The sequence below is a fragment of the Poecilia reticulata genome, chromosome 16 (genome assembly GCF_904066995.2).
Source record: "Poecilia reticulata chromosome 16, P_reticulata-male-v2, whole genome shotgun sequence".
Lineage (NCBI taxonomy): Eukaryota > Metazoa > Chordata > Actinopteri > Cyprinodontiformes > Poeciliidae > Poecilia > Poecilia reticulata.
The window spans coordinates 17,131,630-17,156,459 of NC_088845.1; the positions used below are offsets into that span (position 1 = coordinate 17,131,630).

A 24,830-nucleotide genomic window follows, 5' to 3' on the forward strand; every position below is an offset into this window, starting at 1 on the left:
GCAATCTACCTCTTTTTCAACAAATACAAACAAAATAAATAGTTAAAATAAAATGTCAAGCTATATAAAAAACACAAGCATCATACAATCGACCTCAAGAACTTTTTAGATTTAGGTTAAAACCACTAAATGAGATTAGTTAAGCCAATCTAAAAGTTTCTTGAAACAAGGTCCATAAAGAGGAATATTTATTAAGCTCCTTTCACAGGCAAAGCCATCACTAATGCTGCATAGAAAACCAACAATATATTGAGGTAAAATAATGCACAATAAAAAATTTAAAACATCCAACAGAAAGCCTGTTAAACAAAAAAGGGGAGAAATGCACAAAATGTTCTTATTTATATGAGATACAATGCATTTAAAGATAGTTTATAAGAGGTAAAACATCTGTGAGCGAGATGAAATGCATGTGAAGTAAATGCATATGACGTAAAATACACTTGTAAAAGATCAGATTTATGTATGAAAAAGGAAAAATGCGTCTTAGACGTTTCTCTACACAGCTTGTACTTTCTATGCGTTTCTCGGTCACGCGCTCTTTGGAGGTGTCACGCACCGGGAGCGCGCTCGGCTTAGGGGCGGGGCCGCGCGGAGTCACCGCAGCCAGGGATGTGAAACTTGTCCCGGATATTTACCTAACTCTACCTGGCCTTTCCGACGCGCCCCGTCCCGAGCTCCTCGCAGCGGACTCTCTGAAGGATATAACCCCGCTCTCTGACGCCACACCGCCGAGGTAGTACCGCTTAACTCGACTGTTTTATCGCATTTTCTTTCTCTTCCCAGAAGAAACGTGAACTTGGCCGAAGCTGTTGTAGCGAGCCCCGCCGTGGTTGGAGGAAAGTTTGTCGGCGGAGCGTTCCTGGCCGTCTGGGTGTAGCTGTAGGGGAGTCGGGGTTGTTAACAGGTTCCTTGTTCGCGCTGTGGCTCAAAGTACAGCGAGGTTACAGCAGAGTTCATTATCTGGAAACTGAAATATGGGCCTGAAACTCTCAGATCCACCCTGTTTACTGGCTGACATATAAAATAAAGCAGCCCAAGCTCAAGATTTTATTCTTACAAAGTGGTTTTACACGTTTAGCTACTTCAGAGGAAGTTAAATGTTTTTTTTTTTTTTTTAGAAACTAAAGCTGGAAGACTTGTTTATTAAATTTGGACAATCTTCACCTCCTCATAACTAGATGCAAAGCAGCCAGTAAGATCCCAATCTGCCCATAATAACCAACTTCCTTCATAATGTACTTGTAAATTCATTAGCTGGCCGCCTGCGAGAGGGTTATTGTGGAAAACAAGCCACCCGACTGGGACCAGCTCAGTTTTAATATATTCAGTGTGTGTCACTGTGTTCAAACATTAACCCAGACCTTTGTGTGTGTGTGTGTGTGTGTGTGTGTGTGTGTGTGTGTGTGTGTGTGTGTGTGTGTGTGTGTGTGTGTGTGTGTGTGTTTCTTCCAGAAAGTGTGCTGGGAGCCAGATCAACCCACCTGGAAATTCAAGACAGGACACATGTATGAACATATGCATTCAGGGCTACGCTCAGACTTCAGGGCATGTGTTTGTAGTGAACGTGTTTATTATGTACGTCCTTGCTCCCAGCAGAGCTGCTGCTGCTGCTGCTGCTGGTAGTGATGAGGCGTGTTCAAATCTGAAAATGTTTAACATTCTTATCATTCAGCTGCTTTCGAAAGGCAGAGAGAGAGAGAGATGGAGAGAGAGAGACATGTTCAGGCCCAGGCCAAATAATAAGAGATTACACACAGTCAGTCACTCCTTTGCATTCACAGTGCATTACTCACTCCAGGCCGATGCTGCATCCAGCAGCATGTATTACTCACAGTGCAGTGTCATCCCCAGGGAGGCGCTTTCATTGGAAGGGCAGCAGCTTGGAAACATCTGACACTCTCTTGTGGTCATGTGTGTGTTTGTCTTTGTGCGTGTGTGTGCGTGTGTGTCCAGGTCCCCTCTCGGCAGCGAGGCGAGGGCGGCGTGTTTGTCTTGAGAGGGAGGCAGGGGTTACCGTGGTAACAGACATGCCAAAGCCGGACCTGCTCTGCCTCGTTCAGCTGCTGGACGGCACCATCGAGACCTTCAGAGTCAGCGTACGTAACACGTGGAAACGCTCGCCGATTCCTCCGTGGATGTCAGGTTACACGGTGCTCTGATCCGCCGCGCTGGCACACTCTTCTTCTCTCCTTTTTTTAAATTTGTCTTTTCCTCTAATAGTCCACCTCTTCCCCCTGTTTGAAGGACACACTCCTCTCCTGCAGCTCACAGATGCTTATCACACTTTAGAGTAGGGGTGGGCGACATGAACTTTGATTTTTATCGCAATGTTTAAGGTTGAAGTTGTGATAATGATAAAAATTATGGTTAAAAAAACATTATTACTTTTCTTGGGTAACTATGGCAACGAAGCATTCACAAACACAAAATCACACAGTTACCACATTTAAACATGTTTCAAATTTTATATTCATTGACGCTCTTGTGGAACACACAGTAGAGAAAAGTTGGCTATTTAAACATCATTAATTGGAACTAATCAAGAAAACAATAAATCCAAATTCTTACTGTGATAATGTTTTCATGATTAACGATACATTAAATCCCCACCTGTACTATAGAGCCATATCTAATTTGCAGTATTTGCAGCATTGCCTCTTTAAGACAACCTCTTTCCATCATCCTTATCTACTCTAACCGGCCACTTTATTAGGTAGATCCTACTGGGATTTGTTTCTTGCTGTGTTTTTCCTTTGTGGTCCAGATTCATCAAGGTGTCAGGAATATTGCTGAAGCATTTTTGGTCCATATTGACACAAGAACATCATGCGATTACCACAGATTGATTGTCTCCACATCCATTTTCAAATTCTTCGTTACACAACATTCCAAAGGCGATGTAGTGAGTACAGCGAACTCATTGTCTTGCGCTGAGAAGTTGTTTGAGATTAGATTTGCTGGAAGATAAATTGTCCCAGAAGTTATTGCGATAAACAATAATATTCTTGTTCTGAGGCCATTTAAAATAATATGACAGTAATGGCGTAATAACGCAAGAATACCCTCTCAAACATCGATAAACTTTAATTTCTTATAAACATTTAACACCGGAACTGGAAGATGTTGTTAATATTCAAAATAAATAAACAAAACGCCTGAGACAACGAATAAAATTAGTTATAAAGTCTCTATAAACAAAACTAGCTGGCTTAGACTGATGCGCCATACAGAAGCTTTTTGTCGTTCAGTTTTTGGTAGAAAGACACGAGACAAAAACAATCATTCAAATGATTGAGCTTATTGTATTTATCATGTTAATAATTGGTTTATTGCTTATTGCGACCGCCGTATTTGAGATGAGCTGAGGTTTACGACATGTTGCATTAGAAAATGTGTACACTGTAATCATAAAGGGCTTGATAAGGTCAGAAACATCACTGAGGCAGCCTACAGTGTTTAAATAATGACCATTAAACTGAGCCTGAATCATTGATACAATGCAGAATGGAGCTACACGTTCATGTTTCTTCTGCTAAAATCTCACCTTACCATCTGAACTTTGCAACCAAAGTTGAAACTTGACATTATTTCAGTTTATAATTGTGTAAATGTGGGGATTCTGCTTGAATTTCAGCCTCAAGTTCCTCTTATTAGCTAAAAGAAATGGCACTGTGGAGCTCTGCTGCTTCAAGCTTTGACTTCAGGAGACGATGTTCCTCATAACTTCATTTTAATAAGTGATCAGTTGAATTTCTGCCGTCTCCAGCCAGGCTGCTCTTTCTTCTCTGACCTCTGGATAATTTTCTGTAAACCCAGTAGATCGTTGGTGTCAAACTCATTTTCATTTTGGGCCATATCAAAAATCTGAATGTTTTTAAAGGGCCGGTTGTTCCAGAATATATTGATTAAACCCATTAAATTGGTAAAATATCAACAAATGGCTGTTTCAGCATTCAATAAGTGTAATATTGAACATCTTTTCACGCTGATCAGTCCATCCAGGACTTTGCTGTTGTTTTTTTTGCAATCAAAATCACATATTTTGTGGTGATAATATGGAAATATTTGTAGGGAATTTTTACGATATTTGCGCTAATATATTAAATGTGGATTTTTATTAATCGCTGTATCATTCACAGATATAACTTGACATCAAGTAAGGCTGAGCTAGCAGTCACTTAAACCCAAAGTTGTTGGCCAATTTTGAGAAAAAATGTCAGTAAAAATCAGAAAATTGTGGGTATTTGTTGATTATGTGTGAACTCTGCAGATTTGTGATAAATTGAATTGACTTATTGATGTAATTTGGAGTCAGGAGGGCCACATAAAAAGCTACGGCCCCCGGACCTTGAGTTTGACACATGTGCAGTAGATGGTTGGCCCTGAAAATCCCAGTAGCCGAACAGTTTCTGAAAAACACAGACCAGATCTTCTGGCACCAACACTTAAATCTCCTTTTGATCCTGTTCTGACGTTCAGCATCAAATCTAAATGCACTGAGCTGCTGCCATGTGAGTGACTGATTCATTATTTGTGTGACTAAGCAGATGAACATGTGCAACTAATGAAGTGGTAACTACAAGAGCAAGCTTTGTAGGGGTGCACAGTATTAGGAAAGCATGCAGCCATAGTGATATCTGTTGTGATAAATATATAATTGTCAGAGAGTAAATTCATCACACTGGAAACATAGCTACCCACTTAGAGTACTTACTTATAATATGTTTATAAAGTGTGAGAAGGACCTAAATCTCCATATTTTGTTCCTTTTCATAAAGAATACAGGATGCAGGGGGTTCTGTTACTACATAAACGTGACTCTGTTGTGTTTTCTGCAGTCAGAAAATTGTGTTTGCTGTATTTTACATTGAACAAGGTCACCCTGACATGAGAGTCTTCTTCCTGTAACAGAGAGTCTGAGGAAAGACAAGAGGAGGATGTAGATGAGCTGTGGGTTATCTCTCAGAGCGATGAATGAAACTGCTATTACAGTAAAGCAATTTGCTCCTTATGGCCATTTGGAAATCAGATTTCAGCCTGGATGTGTGTCATCTACTTACTTCCTTTAATTCTCCAAATGTAATAATTGTGTCAATTTATATTAGTTCAGTCTTAATTCAACTTCCCTGTCTGTTTATGCTGCATCAGATCCCTGTAAATTTCACTACACGGTTCAATACAAAGAGTTTGGATAAAAAATTAAGATAAATTCAAGATAAATAAACTTGAGTTCTTTGAAGTACCAATTGATTAAAAGAAAATCAATTGGTACTTCTGCTGAGACGCAGACTGTGACAGCAGAGGGGAGAGTCTTCTTTTTTGGTCATTAATTAGCAAATTAAGGGCTGGTGTGTCCGTTCATTTTCCATTTTTTCTAAAACCTTAATAACAGAAATGAAATTAAAGTTGTTTAGCTTAATGCCAAAGTAAATAAATATTCTACAGTTTGTATTTGGGCACCATTTGCATGTTTATTTCAAACACATTCACATTCATACAGGAGGTAGAGAAAAGTATAAACTCATTTGATCCTTTTATTTGTAGCTTTCTTTACACATCATCAACATAAACAGGAAAACAGCATTTATTTCGCAAGAAGCATAAAATATGCAAACACAGTTTCTTTCAATCAACATAAAAGCAAGGTCAGACTGAGAAACTCATCAATAAATTATGTTTTATTCAAATTTCCTGGTTTCTTTCAAATAAGGAAAGCAAAACAAAAGAGCTGTTGGTGAATGTTATGTAGCAAGTGGAAAATAGTCTGAATAGTAAAGGCTTCTGATCAAAAACTCGGGAGTTTGTCAGAAATAAAAACAAATCCTGCTTCACGTATCATTTCCATGTCAAATTATTTGCTCTTGCATCTAAACCTCCCCTAACTTAAACCCAACTTTAAGCTCCTGTATGCAGTCACAAGTCGGAGAACTCGTTTTTTTCTCAGGGAAAAGCTTGATGTAAGGGTTTTCAGACTGTGGGGCCTCAGAGAGGTGTTAACAGAGTGCAGCTTCAGATCACTGAGCAGCAACAGTGCAGTTTACACCACCGTGCAAGCATCTTGAGTCATTCCTCACTTCTTCATGTTTTCTCCCCAGAAGCCAGACTTTCCTGCTTTCTGAAGGTCTTCAGAGGTTTTTCTCTGGACTGCTTTATTTACTCCATTTTTAGTGCCAGTGCCTCACCATTTATAAGTATTTTCTTTCTTTCTTTTTTCTACCCAAGCTGTTTAAATCTTTCTATTTTATTCATTTTACCTACTAAACATGAGAAATTAACCAGATTGGACTGTCACCTATAAACCGAAGTTTAAAATCTTTCCAAACTTTAATGTGGTTTCCTAAAATGCCTTGCCTCTTTTTTACTTTTATAAACAAAATCTTGTTTCTCAGAATACACATTACATCTTTAAGAAGTATCGAAGTGAGAAATGAAATTAAAATTATTTTTCTATGTATGCCTGAAGGCAGTGAAAAAAAAAAATCAAATTTGGAGGAATAAAGTGCCTTTCAAAAAGTATTCACAGTCCATATAACTTCTAATTTAAATTTTTGGGTTTTTTAAGTGATCGAACAACATGAAGTAGAAAAGAAAACTAGCCAAGAACAAAACCTTTTAGAGGCTCAAAAAGACTTCAGACTGAGTCTTTTTTCACCTTTCGGCAGGACAACAACCTCAAACATACAGCCAGAGCTACAGTGGCCGTGTTAGAATGGTCTAGTCAAAGTTAGAAGGTCCAATGTTTACATTGACTTTATCAAATTGGGCTGTTGTTGAAATGTTTTGTATCAAATAATGGTCAAAAATGTCAACCTCAAGATGTGTAGAATTTGTAGAGAGTTACACCAAAATACCTGCAGCTGTACTTCCAGAGAAAGATGCTTTTACAAGTATTAACTCAGATCAATACAAATACACATCACAGATTTCAGATTAAAATACTTGAAACCATTTTTCTTTCACTTTAAATGTATGCACCACTTTTTGTTGGTCTGTCACATAAAATCCCAGTAAATTAATTACGTTATGTGTTTTTAATGATGCAAAACGTGAGGAGTTTGAAGTTTGTATATAAGCTCCTTCTTGGCAGAAAACTCTCCCACGTTTTTGTCAAGAACCTGCAGAACTTCAGTCTGACGTTTTATTAGCTTGCACAAAATGAGCAACCAGGAAGTCTGGCTGACTTTTGATGCCAGTTTGATTCTTCCATCTTTCAGAAGCAGGATGAAGGCTTGGTTCTGTTGGACCTGGTTTCCAACCACCTGGGCCTGCAGGAGAAGCAGCTCTTCAGTCTTCAGATCAGAGAGTCGAGCACCGCCATCGCCTCCATCGCAGCCAACACGCTCTCTCCCGTGAGCTCACACTTCATCTGCCGCACATTTGCTCTAAGTTTGTAATGCGTTTCTCCGGCTGGTTGCAGTTGATGATAACCGTGGGGCGTGTTTACATAAATGATATTTGTTATAGCCTCAGATGGCTATTGGGGCTGATGAATGCTTTTCTTTTTGCAGCGATGGTTGGAGCCAGAGAAGCCCTTCAAGAAGCAGATAAAAGGTATCATTTGTTGGTGAAATTTCTGAGTTCAGCAGAAAACAGGGATGTAGTTGTGGTTAAATATAGATACAGGCCTGTTTTTAAGCAATTTGGTCGTTTCTGCAGGCCTTGCCTCCCCCTTTTATCTGAACTTCAGAGTGCGGTTCTTCATCTCTGATCCCAACTCTCTGCAGCATGAGCAGACCAGGTCAGTACTTCTCTATCATAATAATCCAGCTCCATGTCAATGTGAACTGTTAACATTTTATAAATCAAACAGTTTTGTTCACATCTTTACGGGAAACTTCCAAGCTGCTCATAAATATGACTGATTGAATAATTGTTGAAATTGCCAAAGCTTCAGTATTTAGCAAATAAACCTTGACTCTTCAGGTTTTTGGTATTATGAGTAGTCAAATAAGTATCAATGTTTTCTTTTAAAAGTTGAATATTTCTTCAAATTTTAAAATGTAAAAACAGTAAAATAAGGGTCCAAACTGGTATGATGGATGGCTTTTCCTAAATTTTGTCCATTCTTCCAGAACAAGATTTAAATTTCTGTCAGATCAGATGTTTTAGAGTCACCATCCATTCTCGTTTTGCTGTTTTTCCATGTAGGGTGTGTCGTTTTCCTCCTTGTTTAGCTGAACTCACTCTTTCTTTAGTGAATTGTTCCCTTTGCCTCCCGATCTGAGGCATTACTGAAAAACTCTCTGATTGTGGCTTTATGAAGTTCAGACATTTTTTTAAAACATATCTGCACACTTTTATTTCTATGTCATGCTTCAGTTTAAAGGGTTTCGTTGGAAAAGCCTGCAGCAGGCTTTGCTTTCTGATTTGTTTGAGATTATACAGTAAAGGTTTCTTTATGAAGCCTTGATATGCTGCTTTTTAAAAAAAATGGTGTTCAGGGTAACGTTTTCCTTTGAGCTTTCCCAGCTTCATTGTTTCACACTTTTTCTGTTTACTAGTTTCCTGATTTATGTCTCAACTTCTGTTTTTGGCTTTTTATATCATGAGGTGATGTGTTTGTCTTTGTGAGCATCAATTTTTATCCTCTTGACGGTTGGACAGCTGGATCTTTTGACGTCGTGCCAAAACTGTGCAAACCACACTCCTAAGAAGCTAATCAGGGCGTTTGATGAATTTTAATTAAAATTCTTGGATCCCAAGGGTGATGGCATAAAGTAGAAATAAAATAAAGTGCCACTTTTAAATTAAGAGAAATGAATGAACATTTGAGGTCATATTTTACTATTTTAACCACTTATAGCACATTTCTAATTCAGGAATCTTTTCCAGGAATCGGGATAGTTTTCTGGACTTATTTAAACGATTGAAATTACAGCAAAGATGAAAAACTGGGTTTCTATAATCTAGAAGTTTTATTCTACTTTGATTATTGGAGTGATGTGGAAACAAACTCTAATTAAGAAAATAGTTTTCGAATTTTACTGTAAAATGATTTGTTTATTCAATTCATACAGAAAGGAGGAAAAAATAATTCTTATTTATTGTTAAAGGTAACAGGAACCAGTTAGTATCAGCAGGTTAAACCTTTACAGAGTGGAAGATCAGATATCAGCCACAATCTCTCTGATTTGGGCATTTGTATTTGCAAATTTCCTTGATATTTGTATGTTTTAATGTTCATTTCAGATTGTAGCCTCTGTGAAAATATCAGAAGTTGTGACTTTAAAGCACCAGATAATAATCCAGACCAGATCTCCTGTTTATCTCTGTTCTCTACCTCCAAAGCAGTAGCATGCATGTAGTAAAGGTTGGCTGTTTTTACTCATGTTTTAGAATACTACTGCTGCAACTAAATCATAAATTAATGACTTGTCTGCCTCTGTTCCTGCCAGAGGCGTTGCTGTCTCCTCTGCTGAATGAAGATCAGACTTAGACGATTAAATGTTGTTGCAAACACGAACAAGTTTGCTATTCCAGTTTGCAGCTGGTAGTTAACCAGGTAGGAGGTTTTAGTGCACTCATTGGTTTCTGTCTTTTGTCTGAGTGTCTGCAATGGGGAAAATATACATCAAACTGAGCAATAAGGATGCTGAAACTTTATTTTCACTTTTGGTATGTTTTCATTCTGTTGGAAAACTAAAATGTTTTTCCTTTCAGAGTACCCTGATTGTTTTGTTGACAAACTACTTCCATTGAAATTCTTGTTATAATTGAGGCGTTTTATCAGAGCCACAAACCATTTCTCCCTGGAGATATTAAAAGTCTGCAGAAAACATCCCTCGCTTTCTGTCAATACTTGTCTAAACGTTTCGGTGTGGTTGTGTCCTCTGACGCCTGAGCTGCTGGTGTGTCGAACAAACACCAGCATGTGAAAGAGACGCTTTTTCAGGGAATGGAAAACAGGCGTGGGTTGATAAAGTTCCTCTTTTGTCGCCCCTGCAGGCACCTGTACTTCCTCCAGATCAGGAGCGACATCAGGGAAGGACGGTCAGTTGTCCCGCTTCACAGCGAGCGCCTCCTCCTCCTCGGTGCTCAGTATTTGTTTAGCTGTGGAGCGTGCGATGTGTAATCACGGTGTCTGATTGCAGGTTGCAGTGCCCGCTGAGTGCAGCTGTAGTGCTGGCTTCTTACGCTGTGCAGTGTGAGTCCCGTCTCTCCTCTAAAAGAGAAAATGAGATGATTAATGTATCAATGATAGCTGCCTGAGTAATTACTCCTGGGAAGCTGCTCTCAGTGCTTTTATTTAGCAGCTTTCTTACAGTAGATGTTGGGATACACAGGTGTGTGCAGGCGGGGTTTTATGTCTCCCTGTGGGATGCTCAGTGTTTGTTTCCATCACCTGCAGCGGAGATGGGGGATCACTGTCCGTCCAGACAGCCGGGGTACCTCTCGAAATGCCACTTCATTCCCGAACAGGACAAAGACTTTGTGTCTAAAGTGGAAGACCTGCATCCGCAGCACAAGTGAGTTTGGTGCCTGTAGTTGAAAAGAACGGCAGGTTTGTTGCACAATTCCTGTTGTGGTATGTGACTGCGTGTGTGTTCCTAGGGGGCTTAAGCAGAGCGAGGCGGAGCTGTGTTTTCTCAACACCGCACGGACGCTGGAGCTGTACGGAGTGGAGCTGCATGCTGCCACGGTAATGCTGTTACTTTAATTATGTGGTGGCTTAGTAAGCACACCTTCTTGTTTTCTTAAGTTAATAAATAAGAGGAGGGTTTTCCTGTTTGTTTTAGATTCATCGCCAAAGCTCCACCAATTAAACAAAAGCTTTTGGTTTATCGTCCAAGAACTTTGGGACTTAAATGAAAACTCCTTGAATTAGTCGACAACAATAAAAACTGAAGCTAAAGCAATTTTTAATCTCAATATGACCCATCCTTCTGTCTCCCAGGACACCAACAATACGCCTCTAATGGTGGGTTTGGCCTCCAGTGGTGTTGCAATGTTCTGCAATATGATTTGCTCCAGTTTCTTCCCCTGGTGAGTAGCTCCGCCGCTCAACATTCAGCTTGTTTTCGCATTTCCTTCCAGTAAATCTGACGCCTTTCATGCAGGGGAAACATCATCAAGATATCTTATAAGAGGAGACGCTTCGTTGTACACCTGAAACGTAAACATGTGAGTCTCTGGCTTCGTGAAAATGTTTCTGCTGGTTCAAAGATACAATCAGAATGAATGGAGTTGTTTCTGTGTTTTTAAAAATCCATTGTTGATGTGTGGAAAATGGACTAAAATGCAGTTTGTGTTTCCTGCACAGTTTGTGAAAAGTTCTGACTTATTTCAGGTCTGAATAAGTTTGAAAAATTACAAAAATTGACAAGTATTTGTATTTACAGATTTTATTCTCCAACATGTTGGCATAAAGATCAGTCTGTTCACCAGACATCCATCTTTTTGTCCATTTATCCATCCATTTATTCATTTGTTCATTATAGGGCTGCAGCTAACAAATATTTTAGTAATTGATTATTCTGATGATCAACTGGATACAAAATTGGCTCATTTTACAGATTTTTCATTTCATCACATAAGCTCTTTTGTTGAACTTGAAATAAACATTTAATTGCTTAAAATACAACATAACCTTCCTTTGCATTTGAACCAAGTGAAGTTAACATTGTGACACTTGAGGAGTTTGGGCTTGGATATATTATATCTTGAATGCATAATGTTTATTTACTTTTGTACTGTTTGTTACTGCTTTTAATATATTATTTTTTAAGCAAATGTCCTTTTTTTTGAGTCTGTAAACTCCAGTTAACCGTTAATCGATTGCTAAATTAGTCCACAATTATTTCAATAATCGATTAATTATGAATAATTATGATTGATTCAACACTAATCCATTATTCTTTTGTCTCTTCATCAGTCTCTGAGCGTCTTCTTTTCTTTACGTTGAACCATGTTGTCTTTTATTTGCAGCAAACTTATCTTCTGTTGCAAAACAGAGATGATGTGAAAAGACCCTTAACTCTTTGAGTTGCAGGGGGAAACCCAAGACTGTGAGGTGTCTCTAAACCTGCCCTGCCCCAAGACGTGTAAGAACTTATGGCGGTCCTGTGTGGATCACCACTCCTTCTTCTCCTCCAGCCGGACTTCCAGGAGCCCCAAATACAGCAACAGCACGGTTAAGGGCTACAAGCAGCTCATAACGCAACACCTGGGCCTGAGCAACAGTAAAACTGAGGAGTGAGCTTTCGATTTATCCCACATATTCGCTTGTTTTGCCCTTGAAATCTGCTGCTTTCTGAACATTCAAATCTGTCGTGGCAGAGGTCCGGTGTGCCAGAGGGTAGTAGGGGGGATGGTGTGGAACCCGGTTCTGCGGAGGTCTATTTCGTCAGAGCATCTCGAGACCAAGAGTCTGCCCTCCAGATCGCCGCCATCAACCCCCAACTGGTAAAACTGCTGCTACTAACTGCAGCAAAGATTTTCTCTAAAATAAAAATAAACAAAAAAAAGGCTCAAGCCACACAGCCGATGTGTTGGTGCGGTAGGAGAAGTCCCCGAGTTCGCCATGAGATCAGAAAGCCTCGTCCGTCATCGGTGGAGCTCAGCACGGACCTGAAAGACATGTCAGAGGGGGAGGATGTCTTCTACACGTACAGGGCCTCTGTGGGCAGCAGCAAGGACAGCGAAGGAGACGCATCGCCTCATCGGTCAGTACCGCAGGAGCCCATGTTCCTGTCTTCACGTCTTTGTTGGGATTTTATGTCTTAGACTCCACAAGCAAGGGATGTTTCTTAAGGATGCGCCGATCACCGATCTTTAAAAAGTCTGTCCTGCCGATTCTGGCTGATAGCAAATTTTGTTTGTCTGAAATGTTGCTGAATGTGGCAAGAAAGTTGCTGAGCTGGAAACAATGAGGTGATTATTGCTTTTTGCAAATGTGCAGACATGATATGGTTCCTGAGGTCGATAAGATCCATGGATAAGACTGGCTTCACATTTCAGTATCGGCCGATAGCCGATCCCCCAAAATGAAGGAAATCGGTTGGTTTCTATTCATTTCTAAATAAAAATATTAGAAAAGGCAGATTTACATTTGTTTTCATTCTTCTGTTCCTTGGATTGGGGTTCATTATTTCTGATAACTGTGCGGTATTTTATGTTCTAGTCTTTACTGTACAGTATGTTTTTAGTCTTGATGTTTATATATTTTGAATGCTTTCTGTGAACCTACATGCCTATTCTGAAGAGCTTTTTGTGTTTCTAACGGCCTAGTCAAAGTCCAGGCGAAATTCTGTCGAGAATCTGTAGAAAATAGAGACATTGCCATTCACAGATGCTCTCAATCTGACTGATCTTGGGTTTTTTTGTAAAAACAAAAAAAAAGTACAGACAGACCTCTAAAGACTAACAGCAGTAATCGCTCACCATTTTTCTTCAGATTTTATGAGTGAAATATTTTGAAAACCATGTTTTATTTTTCTATCTTTAACATAAAGTAACAATAAAAACATGGCTTGTGAAATTAAACATAAGAAATTGTTCAGAGGATAGCAGTGTGATAGCAGTGTTTTTTTTGTTGTTTTTTTTCCAGAGCAGTGAAGTTAAAATCAGCTGACCTGTAATGAACCATATAGCCGCAGAGTCATTTTTAATATTTTATGTCTTCCAGATTTTCTGGTCCTAACAGTCAAGGATCTGGTGAGGGTTTGTTGCAGGCTGAAGACAGCATCGGGGAAGAAGACGGCGCGTTCCACAACAATAAGGTTTTTCTTTTTAACCTCAGCACTTTCCGATTTCTGCGTTTTTCCCTTCACTCTGTGCACATTCATGACAAGTTCTTCGTGCAGGATGCTCTTGGTGACGGCGACCTGATGTTGATATGCATCACTCCAGACCACGAGGGGAAATTTGGCTTTAATGTGAAAGTATGTCTCTGTCCTCCTTGCACACTGCATATACATTTTTTATGATTATTTGTTCCTCTGATGAAATTGTTGAACTCCTCTCAGGGTGGAGTGGATCAGAAGATGCCTCTGTCCATATCTCATGTTAAACCAGACTCCCCGGTAAGAGCATTCTGGAATAATTATGTTTTTGACCCTTTGTTACAAAAACAGTGGACAAATGGTAGCATATGGTTTTTATTTTAGGTTGTATTATATATATTTTTTGCAAAAATACCGCAAAACAAGAGATTCTTTTGGAAAGTCTTTAGAGTTTCCCCTTCACATGGACTGGAAAAAGTTATAAAACCATTCAGACTCAAACCACATCTCACTCAGATAGATTGTAACCAACTGGAGGGAATTCAATGCCATTGTTGCTCTCCTAAGGAGTCTCTGGCCAGCAAAGATCACTGCTGTGCAATTTGCTGCAAGGTCAAAGAATAATCCAGGATTACGTCTAAGAAACCAAAGAGCTCTCTCACATTCTGTAGTGTTAATGTTTGGCTCTACAATCAGCAAAACGGCGAACAACAACTTTGTGTGTGAAAGTGATGGAAGACGAAAGCAACGGCGCTACGGGGGGAAATAATGTTGCCCTTTCTTTAGCTTGTCTAAAATGTTTGTCCATACACAGAAAAGATTTTGTAGAATTAAATGTTTCATAAGAGTTGATATTGATTATTATCGATCTATTTGTTTGTTTTATATCTCTGCACTACTTTCAAGCTCATGGTGTGACTTTTCCTGTTTTATCCACAGTTTTTACTCCACGCCGTTATTTATTGTTAAGCAGGTTTGACAAACAGAGGCCAAACCTTAAACTGCTGCTGCGTCAGTTACTCTACAGGTTGTTGCTAGGTAACCACAAGTTGCCCAGCAAGTTGTTGCTAGGTAACCAAAGAGTGAGTGAGCTAGTTTTTTAACATCACCATTCTTTCTTTCAGCTGGCAGAGAGATGTTGAGCGGCTAAAGTATTTTCTCTGCCTACATCCCCCAGAATGCTGTGCGGTTCAGAGTTTGGACAGCTTGCTATTAGCATAAAATTATACTTTTTCTGTTGTAAAAAGCAACACATTTAATGTAAAACATAAATGTTTTACATTAAACGTTTATGTTTAATGTTAAACATAAACCTGGCTCTGAATTTAATTTCACAAAAACCTTTTTCAGTAAGACAAGCTCACATTTGGTTTTTAAACCAGTGTTTTGGGAAAAGTGAACATGATATTTAGAAATCCTGTCCATTATCCCAGCAGAAACATTAAGAAAAGACCTGAATGAGAAGATGATGACAGGAATGTTGTTGTTTTTTCAGGAAACATCTGATATCTGTAATTGCAAAGAAAAGTTTCTGTTGCCAAATTAAAGTTTTGTTTTTCTGATGTATTTATGTCATGAAATAAAATACAAACTAATTACTTAAAAATCACACAATTTGAATTTCTAGATTTCTGTTTTTCATCACACAGTTGAAATAACCAACGATAAAAATTAAGTACTTCTATATTCTTTGTAAGTGGGAAAACCTGCAAAATCAGCAGTATATTAAGTACTTGGTTTCCCACTGTGTGTGACATCTAATGGTTGTTAATATCGTCCTGTGATCCAAAACCTGTATTTCAATGCAGTGTTTTCTTTTCTTTCCCATTTTGAAGAGTGGCTAAGAGAAATTGCCTTGTGTCAGGTCATAGTTCTAGCCCAGGTAAACAGAAAGTTACTCACGAAACAAAAATCCTAGAACTATGGTCAGCTTAAAAAAAGTCAAGGGCAAAAAAAGTTTAATTTATTTGATGGAAGTTGATGACTGTTGATTTTTCTTAACCTGAAATTATCCTTTAAATGAAAACTAGGACAATTAACTTAAAAAATAAGCCTATTTGTTCTTTTGGAGGCAAACTATGCCTCTAAAGTCACTAATAATTTCTTGTCTGCTATCTTAAATTTGATTTAAAGCTTGTGCGTTGTTTCTTTTAGGCCGGTCGATCTGAACCCAGACTGCAGGAGGGCGACCTGGTCCTGCTCATCAACGGTCGGGACATTTCCGAACACACACACGACCAAGTTGTCATGTACATCCGAGCCAGCCGAGAGTCTCACTCCAGGCAGCTGGCTCTGCTCATAAGACGTAAAGGTGTGTACCCGTGAGAGGAAAGTGCTGAGATGGAAGGAAAAATGCAAATGACTGCTGCTCACACACTTGGACTGTCCTCGTGATCCAGGTTCGGGCCGGGTCATGCCTCAGCTGCAGCTGTCGTTCGCTGCCCTCTCGCTCACCATCCCACCACAGGAGAACAAGCCTCAGTCACCGGGTCAGCTGGAGCGGGTCACCACGTTAGAGGAGTCCATGAAGCAGCTGGAGAGAGGGATACAGTCAGGCACGCTGTCCTTCCATTTTGAGGTATTTTGTTTGACATGTAGAAGTGTTTTAAGTAGAGATGCACTGGTTCCATTTGTTGTGGCTTAGATCTACATCTCATCCCCTTATATTCTTACGTATTAAGATCTATTATTCTTCCTTGAACATGTTAGGATATATTTATGGACTACAAAACATGTTGATCACACTTTTTGCACAAAAGCATTCTTAAATCATCTCAGTCTGGTCAGGCCTGCCTATTTGATCTCACTCCAGGCAGCTGGCTCTGCTCATAAGACGTAAAGGTGTGTACCTGTGAGAGGAAAGTGCTGAGATGGAAGGAAAAATGCATCTTCCATTAAGGGCATCTTGTCACTTTAAATCCAAATAAGCTGCTGCTGGACACATCCCACAACTCAATGTTTACACTCACGCATGAAAATGGCTGCAAACTTATGCACAAGTGTGTGCCGTACATCTTTGAAAAGCAAAAGTAGTGCTTCCTGCACAACCAACAAGAATGCAGCAAGTGGTTTCTGAATATTAATTCAACAGCAGCAGATATTGTACAACACATGCGATGGTAAAATCAGCTGAACAAATGTGCTGGAGTGTCTTGGGTTGCTAGGTGACAGGCTGAGCTTGACTGGGGTTGCTAGGTTACGGCGCAGTGCCCTTCAGTTGTGACTTAAGAATTTTCCACACACCAAAAATCATTAACCTATTGCCAAAAAATGCCTGGGTGTTTTGTTTTAAACAACTTTAGACACAAATAGAAGTTAAGAAAAGGTTCAAAAAGTGAATTTGTATATGCAGCATAGGTTCTTGACTCAAAAAAACTAAAAAGAGCCTTCCTGTTATCTGATGAAAGGCCCTCTCTCTCTTTCAGCCATCATGTCTACAGTCTTGATATGTCGTACAAAAGCTTCTTTTTAAATCTCTCCTTGCATCTCTGGGCTTAATCTGACTTCATTTTGAACATCTCAGGCATGTTAAGGCCAATCAAACCTAAAATCAGCTGATTTCTCTGAGCATCTCTACGTTTAAAATGCTGCTTTTAGGACAGATGTTGGCCCTAATCTTCAGCTGGATCCTGTTCATAAAAGCAGTGTTGACCTTAAATTTTTCTAATTCCTGTGTGTGTTTCTGTGTGTATTTACATGCATGTTTGTGTGCGTTTGCATGCTTGTAATTCCTAGAATTTATACAAGAGGAAGCCTGGTCTGTCCCTAAGCTGTGCACGGCAACCCGAGAACCAGGAAAAGAACCGCTACCGAGACGTTTTGCCTTGTAAGTGCTCCTTGCTGCGTCTGCGTGCCTGTTTGCTTTCGCTCGTCCCCCTGCTGTGCCCGGATCCCGCATGTTAGGCTTTGAGAAATTTAATTTTGACAGGTCTATTCTGAACCCTCACCAGCTGCTGCCCTTCTCTGCTTTCAGACGACGACACCCGAGTGGTGCTGCTGGGGAAGGAAGACTACATCAACGCCAGCCACATCACGGTGAACATCGCTCACCTGAAACTGCCTCCCGTTCTCTGTGTCTGTTTTAGTGTAAACTCATCCTGTTCATCTTGTGTGTGTATGCGTGTGTGTGTGTGTCTCTTAGGTGGCACCCAATGAGTCTGGAGTGTGTTTACGTTACATTGCTACTCAAGGTCCACTTCCACAGACCTGCACTCACTTTTGGCAAACTGTATGGGAGCAGCAGACGCACACCATCATCATGCTTACGACCCTAACAGAGAGGGGACGGGTACAACGTGCTTTGTTTTTATTTTTATAAGCCACTGTTTTGCACAAACGTCTTCAAATTACGCAACTGAATATCAGCAACACGTTAACATAGTAATTAGTGCAGCACAACTGGCAAATTATTACATGCTGTGTCAGGTTTAATTTTGATTGCAGTGATTAGAGGGGGTTCAGTGGCGATGTTTGCACACAGCAATGATCCGATGGCTCAGTTGTGAGTAATTACAGAGTTTCACACAGTAAAAGAATGGCTGAGCGCGAGCCAGATGCTGATGAGATAAATAATCCGACGCAGAGGAAGAACAAGAGCGTGCCTCTGTCTCAGCTTTCTTGTTGCTTGGAAACCAGATGTTCTCATTAATCGATCATTGTGTCTGGATCTCGTCAAGTGTCCGGGAGTTTCCCCTCACTGCATGCGCCTACGTACATATGCATCGACGCTAAGCTCTCCACCTGTTGCCGCTGATGAATTGCTTTTGTCTGCTGGCCGCCCTGTGGATCAGCGCAGGCTTTCTGAATATGAGCTTGATTTCCTTAGAGTGGAGCGCAGCTGCTGCAGCGGCAAACTGTTTCCTGTTACTCATGTCCAGAGTTGGACAGTAACTGGTTACATTTACTCTGTTACATTTACTTGAGTAACTTTTTGGTAAATAATTTACTTTTAGGAGTATTTTTTCTGTACTGTTCTTTTCACTTTTACTTGAGTAATTTTGCACTAGTCTTAGTTGAGTAAAATATCTGGATGCTTTACGCACTCTGAGTAACTTCATTTAAAGAAAAAACAAGTTTGTTTTAACCAAAAACCAGCTGACAAACGTGCTGGAGATCCACTTGGGTTGCTAGGTGATGAGCTGAGTCCAGATAGGGTTGCTAGGTAACAGCGCAGCGTGGCCTAACAATCAGGAGGTTTTCAAAATGGCAATAAACATTGGCTTATTGCGACAAAAATGGCAATAAGTGATTATTTTTAAAAGCTTAGGCTTTGTTTTTATAAGCAATTGAGACTCAAATGAAAAATAAAAATGTGCAAAATGTGACTTTTATTTTCCCCCGCTTTAAAGTTTTATAAGTTTTATATTGAAAGAAATTGATTTAGGAAATTAAATATTTTTGCCTGATGTTATTATTATTTTGTAATTGTTATTTATATTACTTTTATTTTCATCCTTAAAACACCAAAATTTTCTCATAACTTCATATTTTCGTCTGTCTGGTGTAATTATTAAATATTAAATGACAGATTTTTGATCAGTTATTGATACTTGAATACCCTTTTTACTCTCACTTGAGCAATTTCTCAGATGCACTCACTTTTTTACTTAAAAGTAAAAATATAATAAAGTACTACTACTCTTACTTGAGTAAAACATTTTTTTGGCTGCTCATGCCAGGACTAACGCAGTACGTTGGTGATGTCATACGTGTTGCAGACCAAGTGCCACCAGTACTGGCCACATCCGCCGGAGGTGAAGGATTACGGCCACTTGTCGGTGAAGTGTCACTCAGAGGAGTGCAACCTGGCGTACGTGACGAGGCAGTTCACTCTGAGGCACAAAAAGGTAAACCTGATGATAGAGCTGAGATAAGCGGCTGTGCTCCTTCCTGAGGGTTTTTAAACCTCTTGATTCGTTCAGGTGGAATATTTTAAACCCTGTTTTGCCTGTAGGGAAATTATGATGTAGAGAGCAATGTTTTTCAGTTTATAGGTCAAATTATAAACTGAGAAATTTCTGACAAATAATCAATGAAGTGCCAGCGCTGAGTGAGAGCAATTTGGATGAATAGTCAATGAAACGGTTATCAGCTGCAGGCCTGGTTGCACGCCTGCCTTCATGTCCATGCACATTTCCTCTTGGTATGTTGCAGCAGCGTGTAGCATGTTCACTCCATATGTCACATAACGGAGCTCGCTGCGGGCTGCGGCCTCTCCTGGCACGCTGTCGTTTCCGTGTGGGTGTTTTTGTCTGTGCGGGTGAGCCTGTGCGTTGTTAGCGTGCCCACCTGATTTTCCACCCCTCTGCCTGCTTGTGGGTGAAATCGGGCAGGTCTTTTTGTGGGAACGCTGCCTGTCTGATTGTATCAGGGTAGATGATCAGATTAAAGGTGCTAGCTTCCACATCAGCCTCAATGCCAAACAGATAAATAAACAGATTACACCCAAGGAGGCATGAAATATGAACACGTGCACACATGCATACACAGATACCGCTGTGTGGGTCCATCTGCTCCTCTGGCGAGGCGAATTAATCCCCGCATGGAATCGCAGGCCACATGCCTATTAAAAACACCAAAGTCAGCCGTTTTCCTTCCCAGTCTTCCTTTGTTTTTCTCTGCGGTCTTTCCCTCTATCCTCTGTTTACATTGCTTCCTAATCTGACTTACTGATCACGTGGTTGTTGACCTGGACTGTTTCCGCCTCACCGGGGTGACATTTTCCAAAGGTTACACATTCATCATGCAAGATTATTGTCACGCAATATTCTAATTGTCTTTTATTTGTATTTTTGTTTGTAACATCCAGTTAGCTGAAGAATTTTCAGTCACACACTTGCAGTACGTCGCGTGGCCGGACCACGGCGTACCCGACGACCCCTCGGACTTCCTGCTCTTCATCAGCTCGGTGAGGGAGAGGAGGAAAGCCACAGAGCCGCTGATGGTACACTGCAGGTAACGCATGAGGCTGCGGTTTAGTCAGACTTTCTCCTCTGGCACCTGTGAACTGAACCCAACGTTTTGCTTTAAATCATCTTCTCAGTGCTGGGATTGGGCGGACAGGTGTCCTCATCACCATGGAGACGGCGCTGAGTCTCATAGACGCGGGCCGGCCGGTTTTCCCGCTGGACATTGTGAAAACACTAAGAGACCAGCGAGCCATGATGGTTCAGACCACGGTATTGAGATTAAAAACAAAAGACTGGCTTGTTAAACGACACCGTTACTCAATGGCTCATTAATTTCTCTATTATGCTGCATGATGATCACCCCAAGCTGTCTTGTTTCCTGCTGCTTTTTAATGCAGTGTTTATTTATAGTGAGTGTCAAACTCATCAACTCGTATTAAAAATACCCTCACAGTAATCCAGGTTTTATTTTAATACACTTCCTTGTAAGTCTATTCCCACCCCTTGAGCTCTTCCACACTTTGTCTTGTTGCAGCCACAACCATTAGTGAATTTTATGTGATACACCAACAAAAGAAGAACACAATTGAGATGTGGAAGGTAAAGATTTCCTCTACTAAAAATCTGAAATGTGTGGCCTGCATTTCTGTTCAGCTCTCTTGAGTATCTGCATTTTATTAGTAGAGCCACATTTCAACGCAACTAAAGCTGAAAGTCTTTAATTTCTCTAATTCTTCACAATTCTGATTTTATTGTTGAATATTGCAAAATTGATGCAATATTATTTGGAGGGTTAAACAGGCATTAGCCCTCCAAATATTGCATCCATGAAGCTCTTTTTGATTAGAATATTGGGATTTTAATCGTAATATCATGCATATCTGAATATCGGTTTTCAACTCAGATTCTGGATTTAGGCTTGGACTTTGATTGGACCATTCTAACGCCTCAAAATGATTTCATCTTCACCATTAATATTCTTAGTTATTCATAATAATTATTCTGGGCGAAAACAATTGCATGCCACACTTTTCAGATTAAAGTTAAAGCCAGATATCCTCTTATTCCCCTTCCCAGTTATTCACTTCTTTGTGCTGGTTTGTCACAAAAAACAAAAAGTATTGGTGGTGGTGGTTGCAAGATTAAGATTAAGAAATATTAAAGTGTATGAACACATTTTAAATTAAGCGAATGCCTATCATATTTGCAAAACTTTTTTTCTTTCATTGCTTTCAGTTTATTATGAGTTAGAAAATAATTATTTTAACTTTTGAGTCAGTTAAAACACCAATATAACTTGAATAGTGAGAGTAAAAATGAATTTCATCACATTTTCTTTCTACTTCTGCTGAGATCTCAATTTCTTTGGAAAAAAGCCTGTCATCGTTGTGGTTTAATAAAGAACTCCTGGAAGAGTGAGAATTTAGTTGCACACTCAAGGTTTTTCTGAAAAACACCTTCAGCACTTTTCAAAGAAATGGAGGTAAAAAAAAAAAATCCTGCTTGTCCCTGACTCTCATTAATTCCCAGACTGCTATGGTGATGATGAGAGGCTTTAGTCGAGTGTTGGAGGCAGGAAGCCAGGCTCTGTAGCACCTCAGTGAGGGACAGGAGAGTGTTACTCATGCTGGGAAAATTGCAGCTTGTTCCTTTTGGCTCGGCAGCAACCACCATCACCCATATTTTGAAAAAGTCCCACAGATCTTCGTCCTCTGATGTGCTGATGATGACTTCCTCAGGTTCTCCCTCACGTTTTTGTGTATCCGTAATAAAAACATGCACAGTCAGAGGACATTTATCTCTGTTTATATTGAGAATGAAAACATGCCATACACAATTTTTGGAACCCATAAAAAAAAAGAAAAAAGATAGATATATGCCTTTTGCCAGTTTCATAATAGTCCACTAAAATAATCCTGCGAGTCTCTAATGGCGAGATTTTCAGAATTTGTTTTTCTACCTTTACCGGCGGTGGTGGCAAAATAAACTCAGACCCAACGTGCACCAGGTTTTTATTTAAAATATCATGGCATTTCAAAGAGCTCAGGATTTTGTGCCCTCTTACAAAATGCTCAGGGTGTTTAAACAACAAACAGGCCCGCAGCATCACAGATCCTCCACCGTGTTTGGCATGTTTGACTATAACCACACCTGGAGTGTTTCATAACTTTAATCCCATCCTGTAAAAAGTACCAGTGGAGGTTGAAACCTATTTACATTTGTGATTCTAGGAAATAAACATTGTTTTTTTAAGATAGCTCCAGTTTAGTTCCCTCCTCCACCGATGCACATTGAAACGACACCAATGCTGACATTTCATACCCATGTATTTAAAATACAACATATGCTGGGTGAGGGATTTTAGGATTGATTTACGTCCATAAAAATGATCTTTTTTTTTTCAGCAATTCTCTGAAATCATAAGCTGGTCAGTCCTGGGAAGATTCACTCCTGTTCAATGTTTTGTCTCACTGTAGTTCTCTGGAGCCTGAAAGCCTCAGAAATGACTTTGTAACCTTTTTCCAGACAGAAATATTATAGATTTTGTTTCTAATGTGTTGTTTGATATCTTAAGGTCAGAACATGACGTGCTGCTTTTAAAATCTTGTACCCTATACTTCATGTTGTCGCACAGGGTCTATTTTCTTTTTCTTTATGTCAAGACGTAATCAGTGCTGCTAGAAAATGTGATTTAATTACACTTAATTCAAGACGTAACAATTCGGCAGTAAAACCATCACAGGGCTGCAGAAATGCGTTTGAGAGCATTAACAGGTTGTTATTTTATAGAGGAGTTTTTGAAATGCACAAAATGTCAGGGGATGTTTGTAGATCCCCTGATGTGGTGCCAAGTTAAATATCCAAACATATTTAGATGTAATGACTTTCAGATTCACTTTTTCTGCTATTATTAAACAGATGAACAAATTGACATTACATTTGTTAAAGACCTGTTTTGGTCTTTTTTTCCATTTCAATATTAATTCCCTTTTAGCAGATTTAGGTATTTTCACACACATCAACTTAAAAAAATAAGTTTTTTGTGAAGGTTTGCAAATACACCAAGCTTTAATACTTATTTGAAGCAAAAAACCCTAAAAAATCAATGATAATACGACATTTCATGAGATTTATTGCCCATTCTTCCAACTTCTCATATTATGCCGTTTCTTCCTGTTTAGTGTCAGTTCCAGTTCGTGTGTGAAGCCATTCTTCACGTCTACAAAGAGAAAGAGGAGAAATCCAAAGCACCGTAATCCGAATCGACGGCGGGACCAAACCAGACGCATTGCTCTGACTCTGTTAACAGGAGGGACTTCTGCAGAGATCCAGCAGATTAAACTCCGCCAGGCTTATGGCGCTGGAACACGCACTGGATAATGAGAGTGTAACAAGCTTCAGAGCACAGCTGTCTGCGAGGAGAGGGAGAAACAGAGAGTACGAATATTAAACCTAGTTGGCCTTAGTTTATGCTAAAAGGTACATTAAGCTTATAGAGGCTGTGGTCTCCATAGAGACCGATGTAGGACTGACGTGAGCTGCTAATTTCTGTTCAAGAGGCTTCTCAGGAGCGACACTTCGACTTGTTAAGCTACATGTGCCTTAGACCGAAGCTTCCCAATCAATTGAGTCCATCAAGGGCGGCAGAGGCCGAGTCAGACAACTGTGATGTGTAGTTTATCTCCCGACTCCTGAGATGAGGAGCAGTGCTGACTTCAGATGGCTGCAGCAGGTATCAGGTCAAGGAGGGAGCAGAGCTGTTTCTTGACTGCCAGAGGATCACTAGATTTACTGTTCATCACGTTTTAAATTATTCAAACTCTAAATAAACTCAGTGATTTATACAGATGGTTCTGCTTTGTCATTTCCTCCATTTGGAAAATGGGAGCTCTGACCAAAGCGTGGTGGTGTCCTTATGTGACACTATGACAGTGAAAGCATCATAAATAAGCTCAAAGTATCGAGATGTGATCAGATATTAGATTAAAAGAAGCTATTACAAAATGAAATGCTAGTTTTAGAACTGCAGTGTCCATGTAGCTGCATAATAATCGTACAAGTTTGGATTAATTATACTTATTTAAGAGTTTGTGTGTTATAATGCAATCTTGCTATGGTCATATTTTAGTCTGCAGCGTAAAATTAATTCATAATCCTGACCAATGAGTCAGTAAATGAATAGATTGTAAATAATCTC

The 24,830-nt window shown here is 39.8% G+C and overlaps 1 protein-coding gene across 5 annotated transcripts; it reads left to right on the plus strand.

The window, feature by feature from the left end:
• Positions 1–503: 503 nt before the first annotated feature.
• Positions 504–24,479, plus strand: ptpn3 (protein tyrosine phosphatase non-receptor type 3). 5 transcript variants are annotated; one of them, XM_008432661.3, is made up of 27 exons: positions 504–736; positions 1,456–1,508; positions 1,957–2,099; positions 7,218–7,352; positions 7,512–7,554; positions 7,660–7,741; positions 9,949–9,993; positions 10,095–10,147; positions 10,352–10,469; positions 10,555–10,642; positions 10,898–10,986; positions 11,061–11,124; positions 11,993–12,195; positions 12,280–12,405; positions 12,504–12,665; positions 13,628–13,721; positions 13,806–13,883; positions 13,968–14,024; positions 15,879–16,035; positions 16,124–16,302; positions 17,460–17,550; positions 17,698–17,759; positions 17,866–18,012; positions 19,442–19,570; positions 20,533–20,678; positions 20,767–20,902; positions 23,815–24,479. In XM_008432661.3, the coding sequence occupies exons 1-27, from the start codon at positions 519–521 to the stop codon at positions 23,887–23,889; spliced, it is 2,973 nt and encodes a 990-aa protein (XP_008430883.3). In that variant the 5' UTR covers positions 504–518; the 3' UTR covers positions 23,890–24,479. The 5 variants fall into 5 exon arrangements, with proteins under 5 accessions (XP_008430883.3, XP_017165256.1, XP_081453441.1 ...); XM_008432662.2 differs by having other exon boundaries at positions 594–736; positions 1,460–1,508; XM_017309767.2 differs by lacking the exon at positions 17,866–18,012.
• Positions 24,480–24,830: the final 351 nt, after the last annotated feature.